Raw genomic sequence first — 24,321 nt, 5'->3', positions numbered from 1 at the left:
CCGTTAGCATCAATACAAAACCCCAAAAATTCATTTGAAGAAACCCCAATACTACATTTACTCTTTTTTAATTTGAGGTCTGCTTCACACAGCCTCTGTAAGACGGCTCTGAGCCTGCTAGCTAACATCTCTGTGGATTCTCCAGCAATAAGCACATCATCAAAATAAGGGCAAACACCCGGAATGCCTTTAAGTGTGCGTTCCATGATTCCCTGAAATATGCCTGGGGCAACACTAACCCCAAATTGCAATCGCTTCACTTTGAAAGACCCCCTGTGTGTCACGATCATCTGAGCTGCAGCTGTGGCCTCATCAACCAGCAGTTGCTGATAGGCCTGTACCAAATCTAACTGCGAAAATGGTGCCCCCTTGCAAAGATGCCAAGATGTGGCTCACCACTGGGACAGGGTATGCATGCTGCTTAAGGGCCTTATTAATTGTGCATTTGTAGTCTGCACATATTCTAATTTCTCTTTAAGTGGTGTTACTATAGGAGTTTCCCACTCCCCACCATCAACTGGTTGCAAAACGCCCTGTTCTACAAGCTTGTCTATTTCTGTGTCAATTTTGTGCTTGAGGGCAAAGGGAACCCTTCGAGGCTTAATTCTAATGGGGACCACGTTGGGGTCTAGCTTGAACATTATAGGCGGGCCTGTGTAAGTTCCTAGGGCTGAATCAAATACGTCTGCAAAGTTCTCGCAAACTGACACTAGACTCGCAACTTGTGTCCGGTTGATAACGGTAACCTGGATGCCTAATGCATCAAACCAATTGAGTCCAATTAGACTCATTCTCTGGCCCCCTACTACTACAACATCCAGGTGCCCAAAAATCCCTTAAATTTAACGGCCAAGGTAGCTTCACCCTTGACTGTGACTTTAGCGTTTTGAAAATCTGTTAAAATTATGTTGGAGGGCCTTAGCTTGGCCCATTTTCTACTGTGACTGCACACAACATTAAATGTGTCCAGAGAAATGATGGAAACGGCTGAGCCTGTGTCCAACTCCATTTTGCAGGGGATGCCTTGTAGCTCCACCTGAAGTTTAAATTTGGGTCTGAGGGGGCATCAGGCCCCTGTACGGCAGACACTTCTGCGGCTTGCACAAAACCCCACAATGAACGGCCCTGAGGCCCCGGTACCTCTCCTGGTCGGATCTTCCGACTGGTGCTTCGATGGCTGGTCCCTCTGACGAGCTCTGCATACTGCTGCAATGTGGCCGGTTTTGCCACAGGCCCAGCATGTGGCTGACCAGAACCTGCAGTCTGCGCGTTGGTGGCGGCCACCACAACCTGGGCATCTAGGTAGGAGATCTGCTTTGTAAGGAGTCTCTTGTTGCTTGCTGTTGCGGTGCTGTGTGTTGGGCTGTCTGTGCAGCTTGTCAACTTCAGCGTCTTCTTCTTCTGATTCCTCGGTGCGTTTGGCGTCCTCATGGTGGACAGCTTCTTCGCGATGTGTCGTTTTGGCAGGCCTGATTGTTCGGACGGCTCCCCCAGCGGCTTCGTCTGCTATGACTTCATCCTGGGCCTCAGCGAATGACAGTTTTGCCCTAGTAAAAAGTTTTTGCTGCAGCTCTCGATTGTGTAGGCCGCAGACGAGCTGGTCTCGAAGTCGCTCTTCGACGTCTGAAAATCGACACAGGCGTGCGGCCTGCCTCAAGGCCGCGATGTACTCCAACACGGTCTCACCCAGCTGCGGTATTCGCTGTTCGAAAGCGTAGTGCCAAGTAATCACCGACATCTTTGGTTGGAAGTGTCCTCCGAGCTTCTTCTTCAGATCAGCATAGGAGACTGACTCCAGCAGCGTTGCCGCGAACAGGTTTTCAGCCAGATCGAATGTTGCTGGGCCGCACACACAGAGCAGCGTGGCAGCCTTCAGTCCAACCTCTGCAACCTGGTTCACCCGAAGGTAGTTTTTGACCTGGGACAGGTACAAGGGCCATCCTTTTGGTTGCTTGATGTCGAACTCTCGCAGCCTTCCGACCTTGGGCATTCTTCTGGTCTTCGCGGCTGGTTCCTGTGTCTTCTGATCCTGCTCCTCCTTTTGCCCAGGGACTGATCCACTGAGCACGTGGTCGCTAGCGTGTCTGGCTAGCCGACAAGGGGGGGGAATGCTTTTCCCACCAGGCGTGAGCTGCCTCTCCCCTAGTGACTTTCAGCTCCTTTGGAGAAGCAGGATCCCACCTTCGTCGCCAGTGTTGTGTAGTGAGTTCATTGCACAGGAATGATGACGAGGCGAGTGAGTTCAGCAATGAACACGTTTATTTGCTTGCAGGATCTGAACTAGAGAACTGGGCTGCAGCTTGCAGCAATTTATAGCCTGGCCCCTAGGTGGCAGCTAATAGGTTTAAAGCAGCCTATTGCCACCTAGGGGCAACCAATAGCAGCCCTGGAGACGGGGTGTCAGAGGTGCTGGAAGCCGTTAGCTAGCTCCAGCTTACCACGTGGTGTTACAATAAAGCACAATACATTACAAAAGAGACTTCTTTTATTGTGCTTTCTGGAGAAGTAATAGCATTTTGTACAATACTGACTTGCCTCTCCATGGGATCATAATCGAATCACATGATTTTGAAATGCTTGTTATTCTCAATTGCTAGCCAGGCCTGAGACAAAAAGGTCATGGGATGTTTTTGTCAAAAGATGAAGTTACCTGGAGGTAACTGCTTGCACAAAATACATGTCTTACTTGAAGAGGGGGTGGGGGGGGTGGAAGGAAGGAGTTCAAATTGCAGAAATCATTCCGTGGCTTCTCAGCTTTGAATCAAGGAGGCCTCTTCTCTAGGCTTAATTTTTCATATGAAAAATAATGGAGGAGCTGCAGAGCCTGCCCTTCATGCTGCTGCCGCCGCTGCTGAGCATATTATGGTCATATTTTTTTTGCTTGCACTCCAGCAACCCGGCAACTTGTCCTTGCCGTACCACCAGATTCCACAATTGGCTGATTTTTGCCTGGCAGGGGCAGAAATGTTCGTTCAGAACAGCCTATAAAATATATTTCAGTTTAGACCATTTAGTAGTACAATATGACTGTGTCTGCTCACATGTGAGCCTCTCTTAATTTAATAATATTTCTCCTAGGATTGCAACCTATAAAAATATAAAGACTTAACCAATTTCCAAGAGAAAGACAGCCACACATTTTATCTTGGATCCTTAAGGGTTATGTTTATTTGCTTTTTTCCATGCATTCCATGCATTTAAGTGGATGCCTACACTGTATGACAATATGAAGAAGAACAAGAAGAACACTTTATTGATTAAATCTATTGACTATCTCAAAGGAAATCTTGTGAAAAAGCATCTTTGGGTCAAATATATAAAGCTGATGCAAAAATGCAAATAGATACAAAGAAAACAACACTTCATAATAAATCATCACCCCTACAATTAACGCTAATCTGATCCAGGTATTTTTTCCCACAAGCTTTTAAGTGGATGCCTATAGTTATGACAATATGAAAGCAATATTACTGGAGACCAAACTCCAATCTCTCCCTCAGGCAGGGCTTAAGTGGAGTTTTAGCAGCTGACAGGTTAAAATGCATGAATCACTTCCAAAAGAGGCTGTGATCTGCAGGGAAGATTCTGCAGTCAGTGATGGAGTGTAGGGCAAAACAGTTGGGTCAAGGTGGGGTTAGGCATCTACTCCATTCTTAACTTCCACTTTCCTTCCTTGCCTCCTTTTAGCTGAAACAACATAAACTGAGTACCTATCTCCATCTGGATCTGTGACTGAAATGGGCTTTGGACCTCAAAGAGATCCTTCGCCCTTCACCTGAACTTAAGTGAGGCTAGGTAATAGTTTACAGCTGTCACATTGGGTCTCTGATTGTACTGAGAAGTTTCCACTTCCATAATGTTCCAGATGATCACACTGTTAAAAATGTGATTTGGAAGGCACTATATTATAATAACGTGGATTCACAATCGGCTGACTTAATTCCACTCAGATAAGCAGCACTAATGTCTCTACATTATGTTGGGGAACAGGGGATCAGACTTGAGGCCAGGATTATTCAACATTTTTCTTAATTACCTGGATATGGGACTGATGGCCTGCTTTGATTTGATTTGTAGATGTCACAAAACTGGGAGGTCTGCCAACACTAGGCTAACGATCTGAATAGATGGATTGAGAGAAACAAGAGGTACTTTAAGAGAAAGAAATGCAAAGTATTACACTGAAGAAGAAAAAATGTAGGACACTTCTTCAAGAGGACATATGAAAAGGACTTGGGTGTGGTCTCTGACAAGAAGCTGAATATGAAGAAGGAGTGTGAGGCAGCTTCTAGAAGGTTTCCAGAAATTATTGGGAAATTAATATGGCAAAAGTGGATTTATTTGATCAGAAGTGGCATAAAAAGGTAAAGGTAAAGGTTCCCCCGCACATGCGTGCTAGTCGTTTCCGACTCTAGGGGCCGGTGCTCATCTCCGTTTCAAAGCCGAAGAGCCAGCGCTTGTCCGAGGACGTCTCCGTGATCATGTGGCTGGCATGACTAGACGCCAAAGGCGCACGGAACGCTGTTACCTTCCCACCGTAGTGGTCCCTATTTTTCTACTTGCATTTTTACGTGCTTTCGAACTGCTAGGTTGGCAGAAGCTGGGACGAGTAACAGGCGCTCACTCTGTTACGCGGCACTCGGGATTCGACCCGCCAAACTGCCGACCTTCTGATCGACAAGCTCAGCGTCCTAACCCACTGAGCCACCGCGTCCCTAGAAGTGGCATAATTTCTTATAAACTGGTAAATGGCTTCACTCCAAAATTAGACCCTTAACCAGTCTTATCCTGGTTTTATTTTGTTTCTTCTATATTCTATTACTGTGGTATCTTGCAGTAGGAGGAGTTATTACAGTCTTCTTCAGTCCAGTCAGGGGAATAGTTGTTTAGAAACAATGGTAACTTTCTTTAACTATAATACTGCATGAACATATAATGGAAATGATCTTTGCTTAGAGGTATAGAACTCCATCCTTATTTTCAATATGACTACAAGATGGAAGCAGAGAGTTAGCTTCCCTTTCTCTTTGCAGCCATCTAGAGATTGCCTGGATTTCTGCTCAGAGACACGGTACCCTACTTGACTTACAACTACCTTGTCTTTTATTCCCCTTAACTATCTCAGGGAAGAAGGACATTTCTTAGCAATCCTGGGAGCAATCTTATTCCCAGTTGCTCTCATGATACATCTCCAAACTCAGTTTGTTTTTCCTCAGTGACATTATAACAAAATTCAATTTGGCTATGTAAGTAATGACCACCTGCCCATTATAGGATCTCCAGTCCCTTAGTATCATCCATGTGGTAATCCAGCCTTCAAACTGCTTGAGTTCAATTTATCAATGTAGCTGATATCATTCATTACATAGCTGAGCCTGGTTGAGAAGACCAAGGTATCTTTGTAACCACACAAGATTCACAGATTAAAAACAAATGGAGAAGATTTTTGAAGGAAGAAGATGGTATTTTGATGTGCTGTGGTTTCACTGCTTGCACAGAAATAAACTGCTGAATCCTCTGGCTTCACGACTGATATATTCAAAAGACAGCGATCCAGAATAGGCTGGTCAGCATTTAGATGGTGCAAAGATGGGTTTTTCTGCAGGATGTTACCATTATAGAAATTATAGAGGAGCTGAAGATCCTGATGCTGTCTATGCTGCCGAAACCAAAGCATATTATGATGTCCATAGTCTTGTCTGCATTCCAGTCTAGCATCTTGACCTTCTTCCAGCATCATGCTCTGTGGTTGGATGATGTTGACATCTGAGCATCCTAGAAGAAAATATATGTAAGAAAAAATAAGCTCTAGCATAATTTTTTAGATGAGAATCTGCAATCTATTATGGAATCAGCAGGCTATACAATCCAGTTGATCCAAATTTTTAGTTTCAGTTATATAGATCTTTGGTATCTATTTTTGTACAGGGAGGAAATAAAGCAGTTAGCTTCAACATTTGGATTTACTAAAAGTTAGCTAATTCAGGAATATAATTTTTTTCATTTGTTTTGATAGGATTGGGTATAAACTAGGGATGCATATTTAAGCATACATGCACCTGAACATGGCTTTCTCTGATATAAGAAAACAACAAAGATGAAACTAAGCATAGATTGGACCACCATCTTTTAAAATTAAACTAATGTATTTTGTGCTTAATGTTAACATGGTGGAAATCCCTATGCCCCAATCTAAGGAAAATGAATGCAACGTTCTGGTTACTCCATCAGGTCCAAGAGTTCCAGGGGTAGACAACCTTGGCTCTTTTATGAGTCGTGGACTTCAACTCCCAGAATTCCTGAGCCAGCATAGCTGGCTCAGGAATTCTGGGAGTTGAAGTCCTCAAGTCATAAAAGAGCCAAGGTTGCCTACCCCTGTGTTAGACCAAAACATCAAGGAGATAACTAAGAGACCATTTTGTTTCCTACTGAATCTGAAAAGCTAACGCTGTCATGTCCTATGCAAAAAATTGCTACCCTAGGAAATTCATTTTTCCACTCTGTTATTTAGTCCTTAGCTCAAATCCCTCCACTTGGAATTAATACAAGAGAACTATAACAAAACCTACTTGCAATCCAAAGAAAAGCAGCTACCCATCTTAGCTGAGCAGTCATGTCGTTCTTCTGACAACGTTGAAGAAATTCTTGCTGAGATAGCAGGAGCAGGCTTTCCTTTTCTAAATAATCTGAAAGTTTGATTAGATCTCCCCCTTGCGGCCATCTCTCTTTAAGCCAAGGGTCTTAGCTTGCCTTTGTATGAGAAGGAATCCATTCTTGCCTGAATTTCTGCTGTGAATGTATACTGTCATTCCAATCCTAATAAATATATTTGTGTTTTTAGTTCATATTTTATTTTCAGAATGTTTTGACACTATTTTTCAGTCACACTGACAATTTCCCCAGTGACTTAAACAGATGTAACTACATAGTTGTTCCTGTAGCTTCATTCTTACTCTTATTTTCACACGACGACTCTAGAAAATGCTATCAGCCACTAGCGGGGAAAAGGTCTTAGATAATATGGAGAGCTAATGTATTTTGCTTAAACGTATTTAGAATCCTTCAAGAGGAAGATGACACATTACCTAGAGCTGGTTGCCTCTGCCTACTGCAACCCCTGATTCCAACTACGGTATTACAGTATGACTCTGTCCTCTGGGCCACCAGCCTTGTTCAACATCAGCTGCCACTATTCCAATTGTTACTAGAGTTTAAATTTCATGGGAAATATGTTTATTTAGATAAAGTGATATATGTAATTAGTTTAAACCTTTGTTTCTTGAATTAATCCCAATAGTTGATTATATACTACAACTAAACCATAAACTCACTGCACTGGCTGGGTTCACACAAAGCTCTTCGGCTTTGAAACGGAGATGAGCACCGGCCACTAGAGTCGGAAACGACTAGCACGCATGTGCGGGGGAACATTATTATTATTATTATTATTATTATTATTATTATTATTATTATTATTATTATTATTATTATTATTATTATTATTATTATTTCCAAAAAACCTTGCCAAGAAAACTGCAGAGACTAACCAGGAATCAAAAATGACTCAAACGCATTAAAAAAGCGTATAATGAATCCAAGTAATGTTTATTGGGTAAGCAATGGTTTGAACTAAGAATCTCATGATTTGTAAATGGAAATTGCCAAGGACTGTGAAGCAAGGATAAGGAATCCCCACCCTTATTTCCTTCAAACAGAAAGTTCTTCAACAGTTACTTGAAGCAGATAGGGAACAGTGAGCAGAGGCATCTCTAAATGCCCCAGGAACATACTGACCTTTACCTTGGCAAAAGCGCCATGTATTCTTGGGCCTGATCGGAAAAAAATATATTGCCACTAACATATGCATATTCTTTGCTTGCTTGAGATGGCATTTTAAAGCAAAAGAATGAGTGGCTTGAAGGAGGTCCAAGCTATGCCACCTAAACGCTGACAGTGGTCCCAACCTTAATCAGTCTATTCTGAACACTGCCATAGTGGTCTCTCTAGGCACAGAAGGGAATCCAAATGTTTATTATCAAATCTTTTGAATGATACTAAGTCCCTGCTTTCAGTAGGTTTGGCATAACAATTAGAAATCTGTTTGCTTGTTTGTTTGTGTTTCTGGTCAATTCACAGAATAGCTCAAAGTTCAGCCTTCCATCCTTCCAAAGTCAGTAAAATGAGGACACAAATTGTTGGGGCCAATATGCAAATAGTGCTTCTGCATTGTAAACTGCCTAGAGAGTGCTGTGAAGCACTATGATGTGGTACATAAGTCTAAATGCTATTGCTATTGCTATATCTTTTGCAAGATTGCAACTCACTTCTAAAGCTCTGACTTGGAAAGCTCTCATTCCAGTTTGGAATTGTGGAAGACTACCAATGGCCCTCATTCGCTCATAAATAGTATTAGATGTATCTGTGGGCCTTCTTCTATCCTTGTAATCCACTTAACGTGCTGTGACTGGGGCAGCACTGACATTTTGCAAATTAAGAAATAAATAAATGGTTAACTTCTCAAAAGGTGAAATGTGTAACCACTGAAAATACGAGCAGAGAAATCAATGAGTAAAATCACCATTCAGAGGCAACCAGTGTTTTGCTTCAATCCTGTGTGGATGGATCTGTGCACAGGGCTTCAATCTATGTGACACAGACCGGCAACGAAACAGCGCTAAGTAGTTTGTGTGTAGCTGGGTGACCTGGAGCTCTCACTGTGCCTTAGCAACTGCACAGAAATATACTGCGGGCTTTGCAGCCTCTTCCGGAGGGATGATAAGGGAAGAATGAGTCACTGCTCTCCTAGTGATCCCGTATGTCATGATTTCCCTTCTCAGATCACTATCAGCAATGGAGTATCCAATAAGCTGGAACTTCTTCTCTCCAGCGTTGCTGTCCTGCCGATACCAAAAGAGTATGATGTAGCTGCTATCATCATAATCACAGGTGATATCTGTCTGCATCCCCTCTGGGATGATTTTGAAGCGTTCCTTCTGGGTCACTATAATAGCATGGCAAAGACCTGCATAGACTGGAGGAGAAAACAAGATCCATCTCAGGAGGCTTGCTCAATGCAGATGGTCAGGGGTAGGCAACCTCGGCTCTTTTATGACTCATGGACTTCAACTCCAGAATTCCTGAATCAGCTATGCTGACTCAGGAATTCTGGGAGTTGGAGTCCATGAGTCATAAAAGAGCCAAGGTTGCCTACCCCTGCACATGGTCATCCCTCAAATCCAAAGGGGCTGATTTGCGTCAAATGTTTTGTCTCTTTAGGAGAAACAGCCTCTTTTTTTCTCACATTTTTTTTATATTAAGCATTTTCTCATATACCACCAGAGAAAGCTTACAAATGTTAAAGGAGATTTGTGGGGAAGCCTGCCTGAGCCACTGATTATTTCTTTCACTCTATTGGATGTATCTTACTTGAGATATTCCTCTCACTGATATCTCTTTTAAAAATTCTGTCATAGCATTAGCGTTGTATGCTCCTAATGCCTTTTCATCCGTTTTAGAGCTATGGATATCCCAGAGTACAGCTAACTATCCTAAGAAAGGCATTCTTACCTGCCAACAGCTTCAAGCCAAGGGTCTCCCACCAGATAGCTTCCATTGCAAGAGGATGTCACGGGATGACTCTGCTCTTGAATCTTGAAACACAGGAAGCTCCCTTCATTAGCAAGAGGAGTGGCTTCTGAGCCTGTCCAGCCAATGAAGAAACAATGCTGGGGTCCTGCAAAGACAAAGAAATTCTTATTCAGACTGTACAATCAAGTGGGTGAATTAATTCATCAAGTTTAAAAGAACATGGTCAGTCAAATGTGGTTAAATCATTTATCACAAGGCAAAAGGCCGGAATTTTCTGCTCTGATTGTTCCAGTAATTCACTGATCTTTACATTTTTAATTTTTATTTGCTGGGTTTTAGAATTGTAATTGAAAAGCTTAGGCTCATTGCTTTTCTTAAGTATATTTCAAATGCCCTTTGCACTTGCAGACAAATGAGCTTCCAGCTATTCAGCCACTTTCCAATTATGAGCTCGAGTAATAATTAAATTAATTATTTTCCCCTTCTATCTTCAATCTCATAGAGTTTAAAAGGTTAGGTCTGTTTCTCTTTATAAAATTTAGACAAATTCTTACAATCACCACAAAAGAAGCATACATGTGTGCATATTTGTCCACCCAAACACAAAGTCTCACACACAGACCTCTTTTTGCAGAGAATAAAGGGTTTCAAAAATAGACAAAGTGGACTTTGGCAGATCTGCGGATTGCCTATTCTGAATCAGTATGTCTTGATAATTGTCTAATGAGTGCCAGTTTTGTGTAGTGGCACCAGGCTAGAAACCGGCACAAAACTGTCTGGATGATCTTGGGCTAGTCTGTCTCTCTTAGCCTTAGGAAGGAAGTAATGGCAAACCACTACTGAAAACTTGCCAAGAAAATTGCAGGGACTAGTTCAGGCAGTCCCCAGGAATCAACAGGGATTTGAAAGTGTGTGTGTGTGTGTGTGTGTGTGCGCGCGCACACACACACACACACACACACACACACACATACACAAACACACACAGAGAGAGAGAGTTCATTGTATCACTTGCATGAGTTCTATGGGGCTGTAGTATACGTTGCTAATAGATAGTTGAGTGATTGAGATTTATTAATACATACCTGTTGGTTTTCAGGAAATGTTTAAACTCCTTCCGGCGCGATCTTAAAACCTACCTCTTTGAACAAGCTGGCCTGGCCTGATGGGATGGGGTTGGGTTTTATAAATTGATCTTAACCTTTTAATCTATATTAATTTATTATGGGCATTGCTGTTTAATTACTTTTTAATTTTTGTATCTTGTTTTTTATTATGTATTGCCCTGTTCACCGCCCTGAGTCCTTCGGGAGAAGGTCGGTATACAAATTGAATTAATAATAATAATAAAAAAAATAAAAAATAGATCAACTTAATCTAATATAATCTAATCTAAACTAATCTAATCTAATCTAATAAAAGTGTATTCATTTGTGCATATTTGATAGGCCGAGCCCTATATTGTGACGGGGCTTCTTTGAACTACAGAAAAATATTTAGTAAGAGCAGAATGCTGGGACATTTGTGAAAGTTGGGGTATTTCTTTCAGTTGGCTCCCATTTCTCTTGCTTGTCCATTATTGGGGAAACTCTGTCCTACACAGAATTCACAGGTTGGATGGGATATCTGGGAGTTGAAGTCCATGCATCTTAAAGATATCTTGAGGTAAGATGGGTGACCTATAAATTTTATAAATAAGTAAAGTTGCTAAGATTGAGAAACAGATCTATACATAAGCAAGGAAAATATGTGATCTCTGTGAAGAAGAGTAGACAAAAAAATTACTTTGCATGTGAGATGAGTAGCATAGAAATGTAATAAATAAATAATATAATATTTATAAAATATGCTGTCAATTTTCTCTGGTAAATACCATTCTCATTTTGCTGACTCCCCATTGGATATGTCCTCCCTATATCATTCCTACCCATATTCCCTGCTGGATTTTCAGCCTAAGCAAACCAGTCAGTGCAAAACAATTGAATCTATGGAGCAAGTGAGAGAAAGATTATTGATCCACACCTCAAATCCATGGATTTCCCTTGAAAACACCATTAAACTCCAATATAGTATAAGAACAACTTACTCTTTCTAACCCAGAGCCAAATTCTGCAGCTCATGTAAAGAATGTTTTCACAGGAAGAAATGAGAGTAACCTTGAAATGCTGATTCAAAAAATATACAAAGGAAACAGGGAGATCTTGATGTTTCTAAGGAGAAGTTACTGTCCCTGTTGTGCATCCTCCCAAGATAAGCTGTGATATTGTGCTAATTTATGGGTCTGCAGCCCAGCCAAACTTTTTGCCTTTGTTGAAGGACTTGATTCCATGGTTGGCTGGTTTTAGCACTGGTGCATTCCAAAAAGGAAGGGAAAGTGCTTCCATGATGAATTACATTCTCTAACTCCAGTAAGGCATTCCTTTATGACATCATAAAGCAGCATAAATCAAGATTAAGTGATATCACAATCCCAGAAAATATTAATATGTAACATATATTAAGTGATATTAAACCTTAAAATTTCTCCAGTACTACTAAACTGAAGATACCCAATTTCCTCCTCTTTAAATCAACCATTGTCCGTGTGGTTTGATTTGGCAACACGAATATTGGTTAATGGATATGTTAGTGCTGAAAAATCCACTTCCAGAGTTTCTGAGGATCCCCAAAATGTCATGTGCTCCTGTGGTGGGTTTCAAAATGAGAAATGGGATAGGGAGGAGAGAGAAAAAATAACTTCCCTATTTTGGTTGTTTAAATATTTCCTCCTTCCTTATTGCATCAGTGAGAGGTTCTGAGTGGCATGGAAGCCCGTTTGGAGAAGAAAGGATATCCGAGGGGGGAAAGTATTGGATTCTGTGAATCTCGTCTCTGCAAGCACTAACATTGGCTTGCTCGCTTTCCCAATCTAATGTATAAGCAGAGCCATCTTAAACATAAAGGGTGGTAGGGTGTATTGAAAGGAGAATCTCCCTGTCTGATATCAGCTTTCTCTCTATGCGCAGACTTCTGAGATAAGATGTAGCCTTGGAATAGCCTACTAGATAACAAAAGATTGCAGTGACCATTTTTGAAGAAGTTTCCATATAGCAAAGTGATCTGATTCACACCACCTCAACTGATCCCATGACAATATTACTGGGAGTCTGCAGAAGTCACGACTGGTCTTTGTGCCACGCTATTTTATTCTTGGGGGGGGGAAAGAAATGCTATTTTAAAACAACAAATGCCACTTTAAAAACAGCAACCTATCACAGACTTGTACTTTGAGGAATGTTTGGGCCTCCTTGAAAAAAATTCTTGCCTTATGCTGCCCCCTGCTTCTAGCTTCTGTTCTAGCATCATAACACATGCTAGGTGCTAGAAAGATGCTCAAATACAAAATTGCTGATATGCCAGCTTTACAGGTCACAGGGAGCCGGAGAGTAACAGAAATGTACAACCATGGACTGCAGATATTTTAAGGGCGTTTATGGCATGCATATTATATGCATAATATTGTTCGTTAGTTATTAATTCCTAGCAGAATTTCCACTCAACTTGTCTATGGGTTTTTTTTGCATGGAGCATAAAAAAGTAAAAGTTCCCCCACACATGCGTGCTAGTCATTTCCGACTCTAGGGGCTGGTGCTCATCTCTGTTTCAAAGCCGAAGAGCCAGCGTTTGTCGGAGGACGTCTCCGTGGTCATGTGGCTGGCATGACTAGACGCCAAAGGTGCATGGAGCGCTGTTACCTTCCCACCGTAGTGGTCCCTATTTTTCTACTTGCATTTTTACGTGCTTTCGAACTGCTAGGTTGGCAGAAGCTGGGACAAGTAACAGGCGCTCACTCTGTTACGCGGCACTCAAGATTCTACCTGCCAAACTGCCGACCTTCAGCTCGACAACCTCAGCGTCCTAACCCACTGAGCCACCGCATCCCTTTTCATGGAGCATATGAGAAGGGAAAATAAAATGCATGGATCAGATGAGAGGCAGAACATTAGCAACTTCTGTGAAGCATGGGGAGAGTTTTTGCACCTAGTGGAACGAGGTAATTTACTGCTGATTGTAATGAGTACTGCTTGGCTGAGAGTTGTCTTTGCTGAACCTTTGACCAGAAAGCACAAACATTGATTGGCTGACCATCTTGTGTGCCAAATATTTAAACGTAGCCATGCTTATCATCAAATGTGCTACTTCAGTGATAACTATGGTGGAGACATGAGAGGGTCGACATCTGTCCAGGTTCTAAGGACTAGTTTTTGCAACTGTGGGCATGTTCTGTCCTTTCCAGGCCCTCCCTCTCTGGCCGTTTTTGTTTCTGCTGCTGGGGAATGGATGTGACACCAGAAGAGAAGAAGCAGCACCAAGATTGTTGGAGATAAAGATAGATCAGGACATCTCTAGAGCCTGACTTCCCCAAGTGAAAAAAAAATATTCCAACAGGCAGGCCACTTTGGAGAAGAACTTTTCCCACAAGCTTAGTCCTGTTTTACTTTAGTTTCATATATTAACAGTACTACTGTATTCAATTTTAGACCTTGTAGGGTATACTGTATTCTGTGTATCAACAGACTTTTTAGCGCAAAGCTGCTCTCCCTTATTTCTTTTCAGAATGGATTTTGAAGGTTCAAGACTAGTTTTCTGATGAAAAAAATTCTTCTATGTTAGCATTATACCATCTCTGTAAATTATCTGCGCTCATTTATCCAGAAATGTGACCAAAATCAGCAATTTGGTTAATCTTAGTTTCTTGGCACTCTCCTGATGGAAACGTTTCCAGTTTCTGTTATTACCGTATTTTCCGGCGTATAAGACGACCCCTGACTTTTGAGAAGATTTTCAAGATTTTTCGTCTTATACGCCGGAAAATACTTACATGCCAGTTGCCAAGTGTCCGACACAAGCCCGATTCAGCCCCGTCTGATACAAATGGTGCAAAGCCACGCGCTCTTCCAGGCCAGACTCTGCAAACAGCACGCCAAAAGCCGCAACCACCGTGGGAACTCTGAGTCCCCGCCTTTCGGCAGCCTGCACGGCCAAGCGTGATCTGGCTTTGAGATAGCATTTGCAGATGGAGCAGCCACCGCGTCTGGAGCCAAGCCCCGCCCAGGAGACGGTTGGCCAGGCGGGCCCGGAAGACGCACTAGAGAGCCAGGCTTGGGGCAGCCATGCCGAGGCCAGCTGGCGAGGGCTGCTGCATGGTCTGCAGGCAAGAGGGGCGCCAAGTACCGCTGTTCCACACTCCGTGACCGGGCAAGCGATTCTTCTGGTCGGCGTGGGTCAGGCGGTGCCTCGGCAGGAGCAAAGGTGCTCCCTTCCTACTGTCGAGCAGCGCGCCTCTGGGGACCGCCTGCCCCTCCTCTTTTCAGGGACCTGACAGCCAGCATTGGAAGCGCCAGCATGGCCAGTCCTACAGAGAGCAACGGCGGCGGCTGCAGTAACCGTCCCAGGAGCTGACAAGAGTTTGCCCTCCATAACCCGTTCGCCATCGGCCACTTAAACACGGCTTGCCATCTCATACCTCCATTCACCCAGCGATCCCGCCGTCCAGCAGAAAAGAGAAAAGATCAGAGAGGTGAATAGTATTTTCCGGCATATAAGACGACTGGGCATATAAGACGACCCCCAACTTTTGAGAAGATTTTCATGGGTTAAAAAGTCGTCTTATACGCCGGAAAATACGGTAACTGAAATTGTATGAGCGTTTTCAATATACTGTTTCACCCACATTCTAGTCCCCATCGATTGCGCAGTGTCATCCAATATAACCCAGGAAGCTTTGAAAGGATAATGTCCCAGAGATCTTCATGCCTTCTACCCCAATGACATTCGGGAACCTACCAAAGATCAAATGGTTCTCCTGGGCTTTAGGCAGGATAATGGCTCAGCCCGTCATTTGGAGGATTTTTTTAAAAGTTTTAAATTCACCTTCAGGTTGTTTGTGATTTCTTATACTTTTCTTACTTTTAATTATAAACCATTCAGAGTAATTAGGATCTTGTGGCCTATAAACTATATATGTGTGGATATATAAATAAAACCTTAAGCCAAATACAATGAATTCTGATTTCTCAAAGAGAATATTTTTAAGTATTGAGGGGTTTCTTTAATACCCTGAAGCCTAATAGCATCAATTCATAAGAATGTTCTTAGAGAGTAGATTTTTTACTTTTTGCAAGTCAGCTGGAGCTTAAAGTAATCATATTCACAGAACCCACTTCATTTTTATTTAAATTAAATCAAGTTGAGTTCTTGTCTTGGGCTCATTAACTTGCTGCTATCTGAACTCAGTATACCATTCAAAGTCCAAGGACAACCCTCACCATAAAAAATATGCATGTCTGGATATTTTTTTAAAAAAAGATGGGATGCCTTTGTGCATAAAATAAACATAAAATGTCTATCTTATGAGAGATAGCAATAACATCTCCACAAAAGTTTTCCACTTTCATAGAAAAGACATTTACTTACTGCAAGGCAGCTAAGGATAGAACCTTTATTATAATATATAAATACATGATAAATGTATTTCAACAGTATACATCTAAGAATGGCAGTATTAAATTGTTGGTGAAGAGGAAACTCATGTGAACTCCATCTTTCCTTTCCACCTGTTATTGTTGAGATCCAAGTAACAAAGTTTATATTTTCCATTGCGTATTTTTCCCTTTGATTAAGTCCTTGGAGCAAAGATAATATTGGTCCCACAACATAAATATGTGCAATAGCTCCTCTGGTCTGCCAGTCTGATGATAGAAGGCAACATGAAGTTCATTTGGCTGTTAGCACTCTTGGGAGCAGCTGGTAAGTGCATAATTTCTTCCAGAGAAGATCCTGAGAAGTCACACCTTGGAACTGGAAAGAGACAATTGTGTTTTCAAGTAGAATTTGAGCTAGCAGGCTTGTGAACTTAAGGGCTTTTTATTAGTTGAGGGCTGAATTTGTAAAGGTGGGACTCCCAAGCCACCAAAATTAATCTATAGAAGTGTTTCTAAACTTTGGCAACTATAACATGTATGGACTTCAACTCCCAGAATTTCCAATCCAGCATGCTAGCTGGAGAATTGTGGAGGTTGAAGTCCATACATCTTAAAAGCTGCCACAAGTTGTGAAATACTAGACTAAATATTAGCCACATATTAATTTTAAATCAGGTATCTTTATTGATGATGTAGCTAAGGAACTTTCTTTATACTTTCTTGGTGTTTCAGCTGAAGCCACCAAATTATACTACCTAGTGTCTGGCCTAAGGTAACTTTTTCCCAGATATAATAGAAAGTGGAGAAAGAATTATAGCCAGGAAAAGCTTAGAGCAGGCAAATTGCTTTTTAAGGCAACAGACTAGACAAACTTTAGGATCCCCAGTTCCTCAAATATTCTACCCATTCCTTGAAACAGAATCATTATCTATTCCATACACTTGCATGATACAAATGGTCCAATGATAGAAACCATTCAAAGGGAACTTGGCTCAGGGTTCACTTATCTTTGTCTTACTCAATGTTCGAGGAAAATTATGTGTAGGAGCATGAGAAAGTAAACAATGAACCTGAAGGCAAAAAGCTGCTTCCGAATGTACATGGATAGCATCTGTCTATAACTCCTGAAGCCAGATACATCTTTTCCTAAGATTGCAGATCACCTAAATGTACAATTCTGGAAAAAACTGCAGAATCACTGATGACATGGAGATCTGCTGCATGTATATTTCTCTACATACCAAAACATATCCCAAACTTGCATTCTACAGCAGTTCATCAGTATCTCTTCATAGAAGAGTGGAAATCGCTCAAAATAAAAAGAAGGGGGGGAAGAGAAGACATTTTGACAGGAAGTGGAAACTAATGGGCCAAAACAAAGGCAGAAACTCAACTGGCATGAATAGTGGCATTTCTTAATGTTTCACAATGCTGCTTACCCAGAAAAGGAATAGCATTCTGGATTATGCAGGCATACAGTATATATCAGCCACTCATATAAAACTGGCTGACTGGCCATTGTGTCTTATATAAATAAGATAAAGATCCAGTAGTAGACACCCTCAAAGTTCAGCAGAGATTTCATGAATCCCTATGCTAAAAATTGGGGAATATTTGATTCCTGTTTCAGCCACTATGAATTTTTCTCTAAATATTTTCATTATCCAGTTGCCTTCCCCATCGATGATGAAGACGATGATAAGATTGTGGGCGGCTACACCTGCCAAAAGCATTCTGTCCCCTATCAGGTCTCCCTGAATGTCGGATACCATTTCTGTGGTGGCTCCCTCATAAAGAACCAATGGGTTGTTTCAGCTGCTCACTGCTATCAATCGTAAGTAACCATTTGTTCTAATTTTAACTTGGACATCACCATTGTGCTGAAATGTTTACTTGTATTAGTAAATTTAATAAAGAATATACATACATGCTTCTATATGTAGGCACGGGTGTGCACAAATGTATAGAAGTGTTTACTGCCTACCCAGTACTGGAAGCCAACCTGCAATTGTGTCCATCTTTTCCTGGATTTAGCCATTCTGGGCAGCAGGATGCTCTTGTGAGCAGCAATATTAGTAGGCTGGGCTTTTACTTATAGCATATTAAAAGAGGCATGACCAAAATCTCTTGTTTCTTGTTTTGATTCAGACGAATCCAAGTGAGACTTGGGGAACACAGTTTGAACAAAAATGATGGTTCTGAGCAGTATATTGATTCAGTGAAAATCATTCGTCATCCCAGCTACAACTCCCGAACCATGGACAATGACATCATGCTCATCAAACTATCCAGACCAGCCAGTCTCAATTCCCGTGTTTCAGTAGTCAGCCTACCAAGCAGCTGTCCAGCCACTGGAGCAAGATGTTTAATCTCTGGATGGGGCAACACTCTCAGCAGTGGCAGTGAGTCTTCTTCATGTTCTTTGATCATGTTCATTTGAATTTATTGAGCAAAATTAAGGAGAGAGGTTAATAGATATTGATTCTTGGCTTTCATTTCCTGATAAATTCCATTATAAATTGGATCATCTCATGTAAAGCAATGCATCCCAATAAGATACTCAGAACTTGCCTTAAGTCCAGGATTTGGTCAACTGGAAGATTTTTGCAATGCAGCAAAGGATGACTGGCATCCTTAGAGCAATAATTTTACAGAGGTTTTATGGAGAAGCTTCAGTTCTGTAACTGTGCTGTTCAAACGTTCTAATATCTACTTCTGGAAATGAATATTGCTTCTTTGATCTTTCCCACAGCACGTTATCCAGACCTCCTACAGTGCCTGAATGCCCCTATACTTTCTCAGAGTCAATGCAGTAATGCTTATCCAGGGAAAATCACCAACAATATGTTTTGTGCAGGATACCTGGAAGGTGGAAAAGACTCTTGTCAGGTAAATCTTTTTCCTTTTGCCGCATTTTGTATTGTATATTTCAGATGGTGTTCACAGTAGGTCCCACTGTTTAAATTAAATTCATAGCTGGCTGGTGCTTAAGTTTAAGGAAATAATAGAGCAGTGGGTAGTTGGGGAGAGATCCCTATATTCCGGAGCTTTTTCTGCAACTCTCTGGTCTTCAGTTACCTGCTTCTAATGAATAAATAAACAACATCAATCACATCACCCCTGGCTCTTATTAGATTTCGAACCATAAGTTGGATCTGCCTTTTCTTTTAGGAAGCTCTTACCAGACAGGCATAGTACTACTCCATCCCATCCTGAAAACAATTATGACATCTAATATAGAAGAGTATTAAATCAATTTGTCAAAGTTCCGGCTGAAAAGCCCCATGAAGTAAACACACTGGAGACATTGTGATCTCCTAATGTTAAACTTTATTGGCCTAGCAAACTGGCACGGTAGAAAGAAAGCCAGCTCTGGCAATATGGCAAAAAAAGATAATTAAAACAGTAAAACTTTCCCTCCCCTCTCTGACAGCTCGGGTACATTGTCCAATTAATCTTCAAGTGTTTGTTATGAGAAGAAAGTCTCTTTTTGCCAAAACATCTCTCCAGCTACCTCGGCTCTCACGCTGATCGAAACAAACCTTCCCCCTCCCCCCTCGCAACTGTAGGCAAGGTAGAAGCAATATGGTAGTCCTGATGACAAGAATCTTCATAGCTTGACACAATTCCATTGGAACTTTTTTACTTCTGCTATCTATTCTTTGCCTCCACCCACCAGAGTCTGAAATAATGCAAATTATTGTTCCCCACTCAATATCCTGCTTGTGGAATACATGTTCATCATTTCTTTTCCAGGGAGACTCTGGTGGCCCGGTTGTCTGCAATGGGGCACTCCAAGGAGTCGTCTCTTGGGGTGTGGGATGTGCTCTGAAAGGCAAGCCTGGTGTCTACACTAAAGTTTGCAACTACGTTTCCTGGATTCAGAGAACCATCAGTTCCAACTGATCTGCACTTCCTGTCTGGCAAGCTCCCTTTTCACACCCATAGCTAATACTTCACAGGCTGAGAAGAGACAGATTATATCTGCAAAAATAAAAAAAACTAAGCTGTGCAATGACAAGCTTGGTGATTGGTCTCTTTCTTTGGTGGAGGGGAAAGGTCATGGTCATTAAACTAAATTAGTTTTAATTCTTCTCAACGATCACATTCAAAATTAGTGAAATGATGATAGAAGCTATGAAGAGGGAGGATAAATCAATACTGAGATGGAAGTCTGGTAGGAACTACAAGAGGTGTATGCTAGAATGTGATTCCGAGAAAAAGTCACAAAAGAATGCAAATGGTATTGTCATGTGATGTTGCACTTTACAACTGCATTGCTTAGAGACAGAAATTCAAGTCCCTATTACCATTGTGAACTAAGAACAGCTTGTATTTCAGGCATAGATTACAGTTCTAAGATGTTTTAGTGTCTTGGGACAGGGCCCCATTCTGGAGATGAAGGAACCAAACAGTGTTTACAAAGTTAGGATCCTGTTCAGGATGAAGGTGTGTATCTTAAAAAACAATCGATTCATGTACAGGATCTGGTGTCATGTCACCTTGGCATTTGTGCATGCGGATCACTGGAGAAGAAAATAATCTGCATGGTTCACAGATATCTGCATAATACACTACTGAGCAAGGAGAGGATTGGAGAAGACAATTGATTCATCCTGGGCTGCCCCTTTGATCTTGCAGTGACAATTTTTCTCTGGAATTCTAAATAAGCTATTGGTGGAAGTCGAAAACAACTTGATGTCACATAATCAATCCAACTAATGTAATTAGATTTAATACACATAGTGTTCATATGTCCCACCATCCTTGCTCATCCTACACATCTATGGGGGGGGGCAGGTTTTGGGATGCTTCCATTAAACAATGTTATCTTGTTGGACCCCAGAATTGTAACTTTTTTTGGCAGTCTTTCAGCCTACATGGTCAATCACCTTCTTGATTGGAAGCAATGAAACACATCTGGAGGGTGTGGAGAAGAGTGCTTTAAACTCTTGGTAAAGAAATAGGGGAACTCAGGCACCACACAGGTTATGTAGGGCCAGTCATAAAAGACTCAAATGTTTATACACCAACACACAGAGTATGAGCAGATATGATATTGTTGCCATTATGGAAACTTGGTGGGATGAAACCCACAAATGGAACACACAGCTAGAGGGATTTAAATTATTTAAAAGAAACAGACCAAATAAATGAGGAGATAGAGTTGTTTTCTATATAAGAAATAACTACATCTCTACAGAAATAGAGCACAACAACAATGAAAACTGTCTTGAATGCATTTGGGTCAATATAAAAGGGGGGGGAATGACATTGCCATAGGTGTATACTATAGGCCGCCCAACCAAGCAGAGGAAATAGATGAAGTTTTTGCTAGTCAGCTAACTAAGGTATGTAGGAAGCACATCACAATAGTAATGGGGGACTTTAATTTCCCTGACATCAACTGGGAGACAAACTCTGCACCAAGTGGAAAATCAAACAGTTTCCTGACAAACCTAGCAGACAACTTTGTCTCCCAAAAAGTAGAGAAGGGAACTAGGGGATAAGCCATATTGGACTTAATTCTCTAACAGAGATGAAATGATAGAAGGTGTTGAAGCCACAGGAACCTTGGGGGGGGAGTGATCATGCAATATTAGAATTCAACCTTATGCAAGCACAAGCAATAGAACATAGTCAAACTAGAGTCTTGGACTTTAAGAGAGCTAATTTCAATAAACTTAGAGAGAGCTTGGGAAGGATTCCATGGATGAGAATCCTCAAGGAGAAAACAACTCAAGAAGCTTGGGAAATTTTGAAAAGTGAGATTATAAATGCCCAGTCTAGCACAATGCCAATAAAGAAGAAAAATAACAGTTCTCAAAAGAAACCAGCATGGCTGCATAAAGAAGTCACTGATAAATTGAAAGATAAAAAGAACAAGGATAAAAATGGAAAGAGGGGCACATAACTAAGGCAGAACATCAACAAACAGCCCGAGCCTGCAAAGATGAAGTGAGGAAAGCTAAGGCTCAAAATGAACTAAGGCTTGTGACAAAAGTCAAAAATAACAAAAAAAGCTTTTTTCAACATATAAAAAACAAGAAAAAAGTTAAGGAAATGATTAGTCCATTAGTGGGAGAAAGTGGCAAGAAGGTGATAAACAGGGAGAAAGCAGAAAGCAGAACTAATCATAATCATAATAGTAAAGTTGGAAGGGACCTTGGAGGTCATCTAGTCCAACCCCCTGCTCAGGCAAGAAACCCTCTAACATTTCAGACAAATGGCTGTCCAGTCTCTTCTTAAAAACTTCCAGTGTTGGAGCATTCACTGCTTCTGGAGGCAGGTTGTTCCACTAACCCTATCTTAACTTGTCTGCAGGAAACACATATTCGAGCAGCTGATCAAAAATATCTGATAAATTCTAGGCTGGGTATTCAGTTTATTGCGTCTGCTCCTGATAAGAAAAATGGAGTAGTTATTTATGTTAAGAATAATTTAACAGCTAATTTAATTGAAACAGACAAACAAGGAAGATATGTTATAATTGAACTATTAATAGAAGGCAAAAAAATACTTCTGGTTGGACTATACGCTTCTAATCAACAGCAAGGAGAATTTTATAAACTGTTACATAGTAAGATAACTCAATGGGATTATAAATCTTGTATTTTTATGGGAGACTGGAATGGTGTTTTGGATGTACAAATGGACAAAAAAGGTCTTTTTAAAAGCACGCCAAGTCACGCCAGATTGTCTAAATCTTTTTTTGAGATGAAAGACGATTTGGAATTGAGGGATGTTTGGAGAGAAAGAAATTTGCAAGAAAAAGAGTTTACCTTTTTTTCTGATAGGCATCAATCTTTTTCCAGGATTGATTTTGTATTAACTACTAATGATTTTTTTTTCTAGGATCAAGAAGATTAAAATATGTCCAAGAACTATATCAGATCATAGTCCAGTATGGTTGGAAATAGAAAAAGACAACAGAGACAGGCGCTCTTGGAGACTAAATGAAAATTTGTTTAGATATCAAGAAAATGTGGAAGAGTGTAAAAAATAGATGAAAGAATTTTTTAATATGAATATGCACAAGGGTACTTCTATTGAAATGGTTTGGGATGCAAGTAAAGCTTATATGAGAGGAGTCTTAATATACTTGAATAATAAGTATAGACGCAAATTGGAACATAGGCGAAAAGAATTAGAGGAGGAAATTAAGAGGAAAGAAAAGGCTTTAATTTTGAATCCATCTGATGGGAAGATTAAAGAGGTAATTACTTTATTAGGAGGTCAGTTTGATATGTTGATGGCAGATCAAGTGGCTACCAATTTACGGTATGCTAAACATAATACTTTTTGTAATGCTAATAAGCCGGGTAGGTGGTTAGCTTACTTGTTAAGGAAGAAACAAAGGTCATGTAATATAGATAGAATAGACTACAAGGGTAAAGTGGTGTTTCAGCAGAATCTTATTAAAAAGGCATTTGTTGATTTTTATTCTAAGTTGTACGTTAGTGATAAGATTCAAGATGTAGATATAGATAGATATTTACAAGAAGCTAATATTCCTGTTCTTACACAAGAGCAAAGGGAAAGGATGAATCATTTGATAAGTGATGAAGAAATTATTTTAGCAATCAAGCAATTAAAGGTGGGGAAAGCACCAGGAACAGATGGTTTGACTGCCATCTATTATAAAGATTTACAGTCAGAAATGGTGGAACCTTTAAGAGAATTGTTTAGGACAATTCAATTGGGAGGACAAGTGCCTCCATCGTGGAAAACAGCTTTTATATCGCTGATTCCGAAGGAAGATCAAGATACTACCCAAACCAGATTGTTGAGGGCAATAAGCTGACTTTGTAATAATGCCGCTTGGGGTGGGGGCGAAAGCCCTAATAAGCAGGCATATACATAGAATAAAGGCTATTGCTAAGCACATTGATTTGTGCTTTAAATTGTAAGCCGCCCTGAGTCTTCGGAGAAGGGCGGGATATAAATGGGATTAAAATAAATAAAAAATATCGCTTTTAAACACTGATTATAAGATATTTGCAAAAATCTTAGCAAATAGATGAATGAAGGTAATGCAGCAAATGATTCATAGTGACCAAACTGGATTTATAAGTGGTAGACAAATGAAGAATAATGTGAGACATATTGTAGACCTATTGGAATGTTTGGATAGAAATAACCAGGTTTCTGCAGCGCTGATTTTTTTAGACGCTGAAAAAGCCTTTGATCAATTGGATTGGCAATTTTTATTTAAGGCATTGGAGAAAATGGAATTTGGGGGAAAATTTTTGCAATCTATTAGGGCTAT

At 40.8% G+C, this 24,321-nt stretch overlaps 1 protein-coding gene across 1 annotated transcript; it reads left to right on the top strand.

Annotated features, from left to right (window-relative positions):
- Positions 1–16,337: 16,337 nt before the first annotated feature.
- Positions 16,338–19,958, top strand: LOC308662767 (cationic trypsin-3-like; the record flags this gene model as incomplete). Its single annotated transcript, XM_081318912.1, has 5 exons — positions 16,338–16,377; positions 17,721–17,886; positions 18,201–18,454; positions 18,805–18,941; positions 19,809–19,958. 5 exons carry the CDS (start codon positions 16,338–16,340, stop codon positions 19,956–19,958), a joined length of 747 nt encoding a protein of 248 aa, XP_081175038.1.
- Positions 19,959–24,321: the final 4,363 nt, after the last annotated feature.

The sequence above is a fragment of the Vipera berus genome (genome assembly GCF_964194415.1).
Source record: "Vipera berus genome assembly, chromosome: 2".
Classification (NCBI taxonomy): domain Eukaryota; kingdom Metazoa; phylum Chordata; class Lepidosauria; order Squamata; family Viperidae; genus Vipera; species Vipera berus.
This window is presented reverse-complemented; position numbering and strand designations above follow the sequence as displayed.